This window comes from Sus scrofa, chromosome 1 (assembly GCF_054392235.1).
Source record: "Sus scrofa isolate SSC_HxYL_T2T_F1_AM1 chromosome 1, Sscrofa_HxYL_maternal_Yorkshire_Landrace_v2.0, whole genome shotgun sequence".
Lineage (NCBI taxonomy): Eukaryota > Metazoa > Chordata > Mammalia > Artiodactyla > Suidae > Sus > Sus scrofa.
Genome location: NC_139383.1, coordinates 211,712,677 through 211,725,848, shown reverse-complemented (window position 1 = coordinate 211,725,848; position 13,172 = coordinate 211,712,677). Strand labels below are relative to the sequence as shown.

The window sequence follows — 13,172 nt, the reverse complement described above, 5'->3', positions numbered from 1 at the left end:
CTGAACGTAGGTATACTGGACTTTGCCCAGGGTGGGGAAGGTTAAGTATAGCCCTGGTGCTGTGGACCAGGTTGGGAGTTTGGAAGGTTTCATCCCCTTAAAAGCCTCCCCTCAAAGAGTTTGTAGGTCGAAAAGGTTACCCAGTAAGTAGCACTGACTCTGTTTCTTTTCGTCATCCCTAAGTCTTGGGTCAAGCCCACCCCTGCTCTATCCCCTACAAATTAAGGGAAAGGAGCAAACACCCACTTGGGTCCCGGTGGTAAGAGCCAACTGCACCCTGCCCCGCGTTAGCAACTGGAGGTGATATTCAGAAACAGCCTGTTCCCTCCCCTCCACGGTTTTTCTTTCCTGCAGAACTCGTGGAATGCAGATGGGCCTGGTTTTATAGAGATTAGCAGGCAGCTGATACTACACGGAGCCGGGAGTGCTACTTGTAGGGTTCTTGTGAAAGTTAACGGCGCTGATTAAAGTGCAAAGCGCAGTGTCTGGACAGCATGAGCGCTCAGTAAGAGGTCTCCATTATTATCACTATCATGAGCCTATTAGTTAAAATTGGGGATGGAAAAAAACAACGGAAAACCGGAAAGGTCTGCAAAAGGGGCTGGACGCGGGAATCTCCAAATGAGGAGGGGGGTGGCGGGGGAGAGCCCACATCAGCAGCCAATCCAGCTGTCCCGGGAAGGAAGAGGAGGAGCCAGAGCCGCCCCCGGGCCCTCGCTGCTCAGTCCCGCGCTGAGCTCCGGAACCCGCTCCGCTCCTGCAATCCCCGCAAGGCTACTGCTTCTTCCTCGCACAGACATGGCCTTAAGTGCCGCTGCTGCAGCCGTGAAGGTGAGATTAGCCGGCCCAGGGGCTGGAGTCCTCCCATCCTGGGTAACCGTGCCTGTAAACCGTGCGCCCCCGCCGCGGCGGGGAGGTTCTGGGGCCCGTTAACCCAGGGGCGGGGAGCCGGGGAGAGGAAATAATTGCAAAGGCGTCCCCCAACCTTTGATCTCTGCACCCACAGCGCGCAGGGCGTGGGCAGCCCCTTCCAAGAGGGGCAGCAGGCGGGCACTGCGTCCATCCCCGCCCAAACACCACTCCTTTTCGGGCAGATTTGTCTGCCTAAGGCTTGCGGGTGTGCCAGGTGGGTGAGTGCCTGCAACTGCCGGGACTTCCTGGTGCCCTGCCCAGGCTCAACACTTCCGCTCTAACCTGGCCCTTTGCCCGAAGCCCACGTGGGAGAGCTGCGTGCTTGCTCTTTTGTAAGCTTCCGGCTTTTTTTTTTTTTTTTTTTTTTCCCTTCTTCTTCTAAACGTAGACCTCAGTTCAGAAGTCCCCACGACTTCCACCTCCCACCCCGCTGTGCAATGCTATGGGGACTCTGATACTTTTTTACGATACTGAAAAGAGAGTACGGAAGTACTGGTACTGGGCCACTCCCTGTTGGGAGGGCCCTGGCTTTGAATTGCTTTGTTGGCAACCTTGAAAGTTAGAGATCAGTTTCCTTGTGCCTCGGCTCTGAGATCTCCGTGTAAGGGATCATTGTGTGGAGGGAGCTTTGCCGGCGGAGGGCGCGAGTTCCGAAGATTGCAGCGAGTTTTCCTGGGGCTTTTAAACACTTCTTCCAGGTTGGTGCCTTGGGAAGAGAGAGAATTACAGTACACAAACATAAATTGATAATAAAACTTAAGGTCTCTTCTTGGCTGTTTATCATTGGTTAAGTACTCAGTTAACTTGTTTGGCTTTAGAAATTCTTGGCCGATGGGCTAGGAAGGTCCATCGCCTTCACATACTTCTCTTGATTCTGCCGCATCTGTATTCAGGTCTCCCTAGAGAAGGAAATCTGTGGTCAGGGTGTGGTCAGCCAGTGGTGATTAGTAGGCTCCTGGTGAGACACTTATGGGAGGGGGTGGGATGAGGAGAACTGCAGTCACACTTAGATACTAAATTCCTTTTGCCATTTTGCAAATAATCTTGCATTAGACAAATATTTGTAGAATGCTTATCAGTCATGGAGAAAAAAGCAGAATTTTTATGAGGCTCTTTTGCAAAAGTGAGTTCTTTAGGTGCCTGTCTATAAAATCGGAAATTTACTGCAGAGTTTGCTGGGACATTAGAATCCTATTGTCTGTCTAGGGCATGGATGAAACATTAAATGGTAGTGTTATAGGTGGGGGAGCTGAGATTAATCTTGAATATCTTCTCTCCAGCAATTAAATTATTATGGTAGGCCACAGCTTTCAGTGGGCAAGCAGGAAACTATTACCTTTCTCTTCCAGGAATACACTTAAAGTTACATTAAAAATAGAGAGGAGTGGTATTTAAAAGTGTCACTTTAATTTGGTTTGGCTTTCTGCCTGCCACACAGTTTCTCTTGTAAAATTAGTGCAGTGCATTTAAGTGCAGAATGGGAACTGTGATTAGAGCCCAGATGTAAATACTGAATTGTGTGTATTTTATTCTTGGCAAGCTGCTGAATATAACTTTTTTTTTTTTGTCTTTTTAGGGCCGCACCCAGGGCATACGGAGGTTCCCAGGCTATGGGCTGAATCAGAGCTGTAGCCTCTGGCTTATGCCACAGCCACAGCAATGCCAGATCCAAGCCGCATCTGTGACCTACACCATAGCTCTCAGCAATGCGGGATCCTTAACCCACTGATCGAGGCCAGGGATCCAACCTGCATCCTCATGGATACTAGTCAGATTCATTTCCGCTGAGCCAAGAGGGAACTCCAAGAATATAAAATTAATAGGTTCAAATAGTGCTAGGCCTGCCTGCTGATTTCTCTGAGGTTATTAGAAAGGTGACAACTTTGTTGCTGCAAATCCATGACTCCAACACCATCTCTCCCAGACTGCTGAGGCAACATCCTAGAGAGAAAACATGAGATGCTAGTGTTCAGAGCAAAATAAGTTAATGAAAATCATATCCTATCCCCAGATCATAGAATATACAGCTGGAACATTCCTTAGGACCATATATCCACATAAACCTCTCTTTGTGGAGATAAACCCGAGTCTCAGATAAGACCTAAGAAGTCCAGGATTATTCAGTTGAACCTAGACAGTGAGAGACTTGGTCTAGAGCCTGGCATTCCACCAACTAGATGTTGTGCGTCATTTCTGATATCCAACATGTGGTCCCTGTGCCATTTTATTCTGTTGCAAAAGAGGTCATGCATCCTTAAGCGAGAGGGAGTATGGAGTGTGTGCATAAAGCAAGCTGCCTCCCAGTGCCCACTGGACACTCTCCCACAGTATTAGTAAAAGCCATTGCCTGGGAGGACCTTGGGAAGACATCATCCTCCAGCAGCAGCCATGGGGAGGTGGTATTCTTGACCATGCAGAGGGCTGAAACAGTCTTTGGCATTCTGGAGGGCTTCTTTAATGGGCTGTGGCTCCTCTAGGCAGGTGCCCACCTTTTCCTCCAAGGGATTAAAAATAAGTCTTATTTACATGATTGCTAATGACAGGGAGGGATATGGTCCCACAGTAGGTGGGTAATGGACTATAAACAAAGAGGAGGGGGACAGGCAAATCATGGAGTTCAGATTCTGAAACCAAGTCTTGGAAGCTCTCCTTTTCACCTGCTGAGGGTGGCTGGCAAAGGCCTTCACACTGAAAGTCCTTAAGTGACCTTCAGAAACCGGAGGACAACCCACAGGCCCCAGTTGGCAACCAAACAACCTTCATTTTATGTTTTTGTTTTTTTCCCCTAGAGACAATGCCATTTGAGGCAGGACAATTCCTCCCTTAATAGGACTGTTCTGAGTACTGCAGGACATAGAACACACCTGGGTCCCCTCTCCAAAAAATGCTGATAGCACTCCCCTAAGTCATTGTGCCAGTCAGAAATGTCCCCGTGGGTTTCTGGGCATCCCCTCAGAAGAGCCTATATGTTTGGTTGAGGACCACTGGGTTAAATCTGAGACAGAGACTCCCTGGTAAAAAGATAAAGAAGTAGCCAGTTTTGTGACCTGAGCAGCCGAGAAAAATAAGGAGAGAAGTATTTTTGCTGCTGTTGCTTTGAGGAACTTTATCTTGATTTTGTTTATATTTGCTGGAGTTGGGAGGGTGTGCAGAAAGAGTGAGAGATTGTACTGCATTATTTCATTTGATTCTCACAGTTGTACAGATTAAGCAAAGACCTTACCCTCACAGGTGCAGATGAGGAAACAGGTGATAGGAATCTTTGTGGGGAATGGACCTTGGATCCTTCTCTGGGATTATAAGAGTATTTTAGTCTCTGCCTCAGAAGCATCTAAAACAGTGGTTCTCATAGCCTATGATGCATCTGTCCTCACAGGGAATTTGTCAGAGATGCACATTCTTGGACCCCACCCCAATCCTGCAGAATCTGAAATGGGAGGGGCAGCAAACTGGGTTTTAAAAGCTTTAGTATATCCGGGTGCCCACTAAAGTGTGATAACCATTGACCAGGGAGCTTTGAAAAGGCTGGGCATCTGCATTTTTAACAAGCTCCTCAGGTGTTTCTTAGTGTACTAGTTTCCTTGTCTATTTTAATTACCACAAACTGGATGGCTTAGAACAACACAGATGTTGTCACTTAACAATTCTAGAGGTCAGAAATCCAGAATAAATCCTACGGAGCTAAAATCCAGGTGTCAATAGGGCAGATCCTCTTGGAAGATCTAAGGGAGAATCTGTTTCCTTGCCTTTTCCAGCTTCTGGAGATCACCAGCCTTCCTTGGCTTACTGCCCTGCATCACATCCCCTTTCTCCCCCAACCTCTATCAACATTGCCAACTTCTTCATACAACCTTCTTATAAGGACCCTTGTGATTCCATGTAGGACCCATCCAGATAATCCAGAATAATCTCCCCATCTCAGAACTGTTAACTTAATCACGGAAATTAACATGTATAGGTTCTGGTAATTAGAATGCAGACAGGCTATCTTGCAGGAAACGTTCAGCCTATGACTCTTGGCTAGCTCAGATTTTAGAGACTGATGATCTAGGTCTTAGAGCAATGTTGCTTAAGTCTGGCTACACATTAAAACCACCTGAGGAGGTTTACTAAAACAAAAAACAAAAAAAACTCTCCCTTGCCCGATTAGAATCTCAGGAGTCTGGGACCTGGGCTTTGGTACTGAAAGCTCCCCTAGGGATTCTGGTATCCAGCAGCTGACCCAGGAGGAACACCAGGAAGAATCCCATGTCGCTCCACAAGTGAAGGAAGGTGAGTGCTACAGAATATACCCACTGTGGCTCAGTGGATTAAGAACCTGACATAGTGTCTGTAAGGATGCAGGTTCCATCCCTGGCCTTGCTCAGTGGGTTAAGGATCCAGCATTGCCACAAGCTGCAGCATGGGTTACAGGTGCTGCTCGGAACTGGTGCTGCTGTGACCTGTAGGCCACAGCTGCAGCTCCACTTCAGCCCCAGCCCAGGAACTTCCCTATGCCGCAGGTATGGCTGTAAAGAGAAAAAATAATAATAATGATAATTGACCACTTCAGGAAGTGAACCATAACTTTAACAGGGTGTCTACCCATTAGAATATCTTGACTTTGCAAGAGGAGATTTGTTATATAAAAACCACAGATGTTCTGAATCTGTAATTATTTCTGACCAAAATATAGTATTAATTTGTTTTCTAGGGCTGTGATAACAAAGTACCACAGGCTAGGAGGTTCAAGCAACAGAAATGGGTTGCCTCACAATCCAAAATCAAAGTGTTGACAGCATTGGTTTCTTCTGAGGCCTCTCTCCTGGCCTGGCAGATGACTGCCTTCTTCCTGGGTTTTCTCATGGTCTTCCTTCTGCATGTCTGTGTCTCAGTCTCTTCTTATAAGGTCCCCAATCTTAATGGGTTACCACCCTCCCCAAGATCTCATTAACTTTAATTACCTCTTCAAAGACCCTATTTCCAAAAATAATCAAATTCAGCTCAATATTGCTAGTCAAATGTAAATCAAAACCACAGTGAGATCACCTCACACCTGTCAAAATGGCTGTCATCAAAGTCTACAAATAACAAAATACTGGTGAGGGCATGGAAAAAGGGGAACCCTCTTAAACTGCTGGTGGAATTGTAAATTGGTGCAGCTACTATGAAAAACAGTAGGAGGGTTCCTCAAAAAACTAAAAATAAAATACCATATGATCCAGCAATCCACTGCTAGGTGTATATCTGAAGAAAACAAAAGCACTAATTCTGAAAGATACATGCACCCCCAATACTCAAACAGCCAAGACATGGAAGCCACCTAAGTGCCTATCAACAGGAGAACAGATACATATATATATATATATATATATATATATATATATATATATATATATACATACATACATACATACATACATACGTACATACACACACACACACACACACACACATACAGTGGAATATTAGCTACTAAAAAAATGAAATTCTGCTGATTGCAGCAGTGTGGATGGACCCAGAAAGTATTAAGCAAACAAATGTCTATACAAAACAGAAACAGACTATGAGTTCTCTCCAGTGGGGAGAGGTGAGGGAGTAGGGCAAGATAGGAGTGTGGGATTAAGAGATGCAGACTACTATGTATAAAATTAAAAGCAATAAGGATATGTTGTATAGCACAGGGAAATATGCCCATTATTTGTAGTAACTTTAAACTGAGTATTATCTATGAAAATATTGAATCACTATGTGTTCACTATGAAACTAATATAGTATTGTATAACAGCTGTGCTTTAATAAAAAAAACAAAGAGTCAAATTCTGAGGCATTGAGAGAACTTCAACATATGGATATTTAGGACTCACTTGATCCCATAACCATCACCTGTAAGGGTGACTTACAGAGAAGGGCCTTCTGTCAGAGATGGAGCCACTCTCTCTGTGGACCATACTGAAGGTTCTGGACAGGCCTCCCAGACTGAGACATTTGGCCACTCTATCCATACAGCTGGCCTCCTGAGATTTTGCAAGGCTCTGACTGGGAGGCCTCAAAACTAGGTCAGCCCAATAAAGGAGAGCTTTTGTTTGCTGAACTTTCAAATTTGTCAGTGGCAACCAGAGCTGAAGAACTATAATGCTTAAGAGCAGAGATTGCTGCTAGCTGGTGTGCTGGCTCTCTTATCTCCTCATGAGCTTGGAGAACTTAGTCATCCAGTCTCCCTGGCATGAGCTAATCTCACTTAACTCAGGGTTACAGTGTTTTGAGAGTGCTTTCACGCAGTGCTAGGTTCCTCCATGTAGTGTTTCCAGGCTTCATTGTGATGGTAAGTGGTTCTTAAAATCAAGGGGGCAGGGGAGTATGTGAAATCTCCTGTGGCCAGGTGCCAAGGGGAACTGGACCAGGGTAGAGGCTGAACCCTTTCAGTGTTGCTGGAAGTAACCATTCTGGTCAGGTAAACCAACATTTAGATAAAATGCTTTCACAGTCTCAGGAGGTCAAACCATCTCTTCTTTTTGAAGAGCCTGACTTGGTGGTCTGCAAACGGAAAAGCATGGATGAATCAACTTGCTGTTAAAATCTGGCAGTGACCTTGATTGACCAGGGGGTCCTTTTTCAGAGCTTTATCTTATATAGTGAAGAAGTCCTGGCTGGGCAGAATTGGCCCAGAAATTCCATCTCAGACCTTGAATAGGACTGAGGACCATGCCTTTGGCCCAGAAGGCCTGGTAAGTATACATGAGGTCATGGGTGGAGAGCCTCCTCCCCTCCAAGGTGGTTCACTTAGGTGCCCAGAGTTGCTCTTTCCTTTCTTACTGTGTGACCTTAGTCCAGAACTTGAACTCTGAGCATCAGTTTCTTCTTAACATGGAGACAATAAATTTCTAATAGGGTGTGATGTTACCAAGGATTCCAGGGGATACTGGGAGGTAGTATATCATAGTGGTGGAGTATGAAAGATCTGGGTTCCTATTCCAGCTTTACACTTTACAATTTGCTCTCTGGACAAGTTTCTTAATTTTTGTGTTTCTCTTTCCTCTTTTGTAAGAATGGGTGTTATGCTATAGAGCCTATCTTATAGGGTGGTTGTAAAGATTATGTGATGTAAATGTGAAGACACACTTACTTTATTATCATGGCAGATGCTGAGTTGACTGTTTAATTTAGGGGCTGGTGGGGAAAGACAGAAAGGTCACTGGTGCTGGAGGTTCATCCCTTAGTTGTACTTTACCATAGAGCCAGCAGGTGGCGACATCGCCACATCTTGGCGTGGGCCTCCATGTGCCCCAAGAAAAATGTGAGAATTTGAATTCCCTAGTGTGGCACTTGTTACACTTGCCCTATATCCCTTCCCACATATGGGTTTCCATAAAAAACTTGAGCCAGTTTGACTGGACAGGATTTCTTGCAAATAATTCCAGTGCCAGAGACCACATTCTGGCCTTTCTGATGAGCTGTAACAGTCCTTGCTTTCACACCCAGTACTAAATACTCCTCACTGAGGGCTGAGCACTACACAGCCAGGGTGGTAAGGGCTGAAGCTTGGGGCTTCTGAGGGTGGGCTCAAGGGCACTGAACTTCAGCAAGACCTGTTAGCATATCTTTTTCTTTTTTCTTTTTAGGGCCATACCTGTCCTAAAAGGAAGTTCCTGGACAAGGGGCTGAACTAGAGCTGCAGCTGCCAGCCTACACCACAGCCACAGCAATGCCGGATCTGAGCCACATCTGTGACTTACCCTCAGCTTGAGGCAATGCTGGATCCTTAACTCAATGAGCAAGGCCAGGGATTGAACCCCCCTCCTAAAGGATGCTATGTCAGGTTCTTAACCCATGGAGCCACAATGGGAACTCCCCCAGTTAGTACTTGTTATTTATTGCTGTAATGCTGGGCTGGCTTGCCTAAACAGAGGGTGGTTTCTAAACCAAGTTATATATATATAAGTCTGAGACTAGTGTTGAATCCAGAATGAGAGATGCCATGGCTCAGGGGAACAGCCAAAAATAGCCAAGTCAAAGTGGTAGTAAGTATTTTTTTTAAAAAAGGCAAACCAAAAACCAGAAGTTTCCATGCATTGCAGAATCCCTGAAGAGTAGGCTAAGAATGAGTTCTGAGTTAGCAACTCAGTTCAGCAGTCTGAGGTGACGACATGAGCTAGACAGTTCATTACATCTCCTACACCAACCCCATCTCCACTATGATCTGTGGTGCTTCAGAGGTACATGAAATGATAAAATAGAGACGCCTGCTGGAAGAAGGATTAGGATTTCACAAGACAATGTGATTTTTAAAATTTCTACTAAATTAGAGTGATTTAAACCCCTCTGATTTAAATGAACATTCTGCTGATTTGAAAACTGCTATATTGGTTAGTCTTTCACTACTTATGATGTTAAGTTGTAACAAAATAGGAAAATGTTGTGTTGGATAGAATAAGTAACCTGTAGTTTCAACAGTGTACCATGAGGTGGCAGCAACATCACAAACTTGTTTAATCAAACTTGAAAGCTTTTGCACAGCAAAAAAAAAAAAAAAAAAAAAAGATCATAAAAAAAAGAAAAGACAACCTATGGAATGGGAGAAAATAGTTGCAAATAATGCAACCAACAAGGGCTTAATCTCCAAAATATACAAACAACTCCTACAACTCAACATCAAAAAAAAAAAAAATCAAAAAAGGGGCAGAAGACCTAAACAGACATTTCTCCAAAGACATACAGTTGGCCAGTAGACACATGATAAGATGTTGATGTTCAACATCACTAATTATTAGAGAACTGCAAATCAAAACTACAATGAGGCACCATCTCACACTGGTCAGAATGGCCATCATTAAGTTTACAAATAACATGCTAGAGAGGGAGTAAAGAAAAAGGAACCCTCCTACACCATTGGTGGGAATGTCAATTGGTACAACCACCTTGGAAAACTGTATGGAGGTTCCTCAGAAAACTAAATATAGAATTACCATATGATCCAAGACAAAACATTCATTCAAAGATACATGTGGAGTTCCCATCATGGCTCAGTGGTTAATGAATCCGACTAGGAACCATGAGGTTGCGGGTTCGGTCCCTGCCCTTGCTCAGTGGGTTAAGGATCTGGAATGCTATGAGCTGTGGTGTAGGTTGCAGATGTGGCTTGGATCCGCGTTGCTGTGGCTCTGGCATAGGCCTGTGGCTACAGCTCCAATTCAACCCCTAGCCTGGGAACCTCCATATGCCAAGGGAGCAGCCCAAGAAATGGCAAAAAGACAAAAAAAAAATTTAAAAAAAGATACATGTACCCCTATGTCCACAGCAATACTATTCACAGTAGCCAAGACATGGAAACAATGTAAATGTCCATCGACAGATGAATGAATTAAGTGGTACATGGACACAATGGAATATTACTCAGCCATTAAAAAGAATGGAATAATGGCATTCACAGCAACATGGAGGCAACTAGAGATAATCATACTAAGTGAAGTAAGTCAGAAAGAGGACAAATACCATAACACATCATTTACATGTGTAATTTAAAATATGGCACAAATGAACATATCTACCAAACAGGAACAGACTCACAGATGTGGAGAACAGACTTGTCATTGCCAAGGGGAAGGGTGGAATGAGATGGACTGGGAGTTTGTGATTGATAGATGCAAACTTTTGCATTTAGAATGGATAAGCAATGAGGTCCTACTGTGTAGCACAGGGAACTATATCCAATCTCCTGAAATAGTCCATGATGGAAAATAGTATTTTTTTAAAAATGTGTGTGTGTGTGTGTATGAATCATTTTGCTCTACAGCAGAAATTGACACATTATAAATCAACTGGGGAAAAAAAAAAAAAAAAAGAACTGGTTTAGCCATGTAAGAAAGTTGTGGAGATGCTTTCAAAGTACTAAATCATATAACCTGCAGTACTCTAAAAAATCTTACTAACTGCCCTTTTTACTTTGGTTGATTTACTTTTCTAGGAAATAAGGCCAGAGAGGTAACTGTTTCCCAAAATATTAGTATAAATCAACTTGTATAACCTGATCTGAAAATTATTTAATTCAGATGTTCAGTTAATTCTTAACTTTGAAAATATTTTTTTCTCGAGGAGCTACTTTCTTCTGTTGAGTAGAAATTTCACTCAAGTGACAGCCAATATAAAGGTTTTCATTGACAGTGTGGAGATTCCTCAGAAAACTAAACATAGAACTACCATTTGATCCCAGCAATCCCACTCCTGGGCACCTATCCAGAGAAAACCATGACCCAAAAAGACACATGTACTCCCATGTTCACTGCAGCAGTATATACAATAGCCAAGACAGGGAAACAATCCAATGTCCATTGACAGAGGAGTGAATAAAGAAGATGTGGTACATATACATAATGGAATATTACTCAGCCATTAAAAGGAAAGAAATAATAGCATTTGCAGCAACATGGGTGGACCCAGACATTATGCTAAGTGAAATCAGTTAGAAAATGAGACACCAATATCAAATGCTATCACTTACATGTGGAATCTAAAAAAAGGACACAGTGAACTTCTTTGTAGAACAGATACTGACTCAGACTTTGAAAAACTTATGATTTCCAAATGAGACAGATTGGGGGGGGGTACACTGAGTTTGGGATGGAAATGCCATAAAATTTGGTTGTGATGATTGTTATACAACTATAAATGTAATAAAATTCATTGAGTAATTTTAACAGATTTTCATTGAAAAAAGTGCACGTGACTTTCATTAGGTTACTATTGAAGAGTCATCTCTGTAGCCCATTACTGATCATTTAAATATCATTTTTGCTTTAGGAAGTATCAACCCTTCCTAATTAGGAAATCATTCTGATGATTTCAGTTACTTAATTTTTAGGTAACAGTTTAGTTAATATAATCAGTTATCTTTGTAATTATTTTTGTTTGTGTGTTTTAATCATCAAATTAGATTAGAGGATAATAACTAGGTTTTTTTTAACTCAAATTAATCCCTGACAATAAGGACAATTAAGTTAATCTCTGGAAAGTGCAATACAACACTTTTTTTAAAAAAAGTAGAACTACAGCCCTTTGAATTACTTAAATTTACATGTATTAATATATTTACATATGAATGATTTGTGTATATTTGCATGCCATTTGATTTCATAAATATATATGAGGCTAATTTTTCATGCTATTTCAGACTCCTCTGTTTGTGATCCCTTACAGCTTTGTGACTTTAGTGGAATAAGAAAGAAAATGTCTCATTTCTTTATTAAGTGGGATAATGAAGAGAAATCCTGACCAAATGGAAATAGTGAATATTTTCTATCCTAGTAGTTATTTGAACATTTATTCTATTGCTCATTTAGTAGAGATAATAAAACTGGTTAGAAAGTACTTTTCCAACAAAAATTCTTACTGTATATAGCACAGGGAACTATATCCACTCTTCTGGGATAGACCATGATGGAAAAGAATATAAAAAATTATATATGTGTGTATAACTGAGTCACTTTGCTGTACAGAAGAAATTGGCACAACATTGTAAATCAACTGTACTTTCACTAAAAAATAAAAATACTTTCCAATTTATCTATTTTTAGGTTTGGTTTTATAACTTAAGCTAGTTAAAGTTCCTTTCTGTGCTAATATGTTATTCACATAGTCAACAAAAATATGATTTAATCCAAACAAGGTGACTCTTGCTTTCATTATTCCTGGAATATAGAAAGCTTTTCACTGGTGAATAAATGATTGCTTTTCAGTGATATTTAGGTTTTTTACAAGAACTAGGGCTTAGTAGGAATGGAAAAGAGTATATGAATATGAATGAATGAATTTGCTTAAGATAATGATTTTGTTTCTGATGAAACAACAATTGAATGTGGTATCTTTTATTGTCTCCCTTAGATTGGAATAATTGGTGGCACAGGCCTGGATGATCCAGAAATCTTAGAAGGAAGAACTGAAAAATATGTGGATACTCCTTTTGGCAAGGTTAATATCAAGTTAGTGGAGACATACTAGCTTTATTCCTTCTCCTTGATTTTTAAATTTAAAAAAAAATTTTAATTGCTTTTGTCTTGTCAGCACAGGGCTGCCTGGCCCAGGCTGAGACGGGTTCCACCAACTGAAATAGTGTCCTTAAGAATGCCCTGGACTTGACTACTGAGCACATGGCTTTTAAATACATACCAAAAACTTCTCAGTTTATATCCCTAGAAGCCAGGTGCTCATTTCAGACACAGGAACTGTCTTCCCCAGATCTCTGCATTTAAATCAGCTTCTATTTTGGGGCCTATTGGTCATACCAC

At 42.2% G+C, this 13,172-nt stretch overlaps 1 protein-coding gene across 1 annotated transcript in view; it reads left to right on the top strand.

Annotated features, from left to right (window-relative positions):
* Positions 1-723: 723 nt before the first annotated feature.
* The window catches only part of MTAP (methylthioadenosine phosphorylase), a 50,917-nt gene continuing 38,468 nt past the window's right edge, over positions 724-13,172 (top strand). The window contains exons 1-2 of the mRNA XM_003121879.5: positions 724-831; positions 12,769-12,855. Of these exons, the coding sequence (XP_003121927.4) occupies positions 799-831; positions 12,769-12,855 (120 nt within the window). The 5' untranslated portion in view covers positions 724-798. The remainder of the gene's footprint in view (positions 832-12,768; positions 12,856-13,172) is intronic.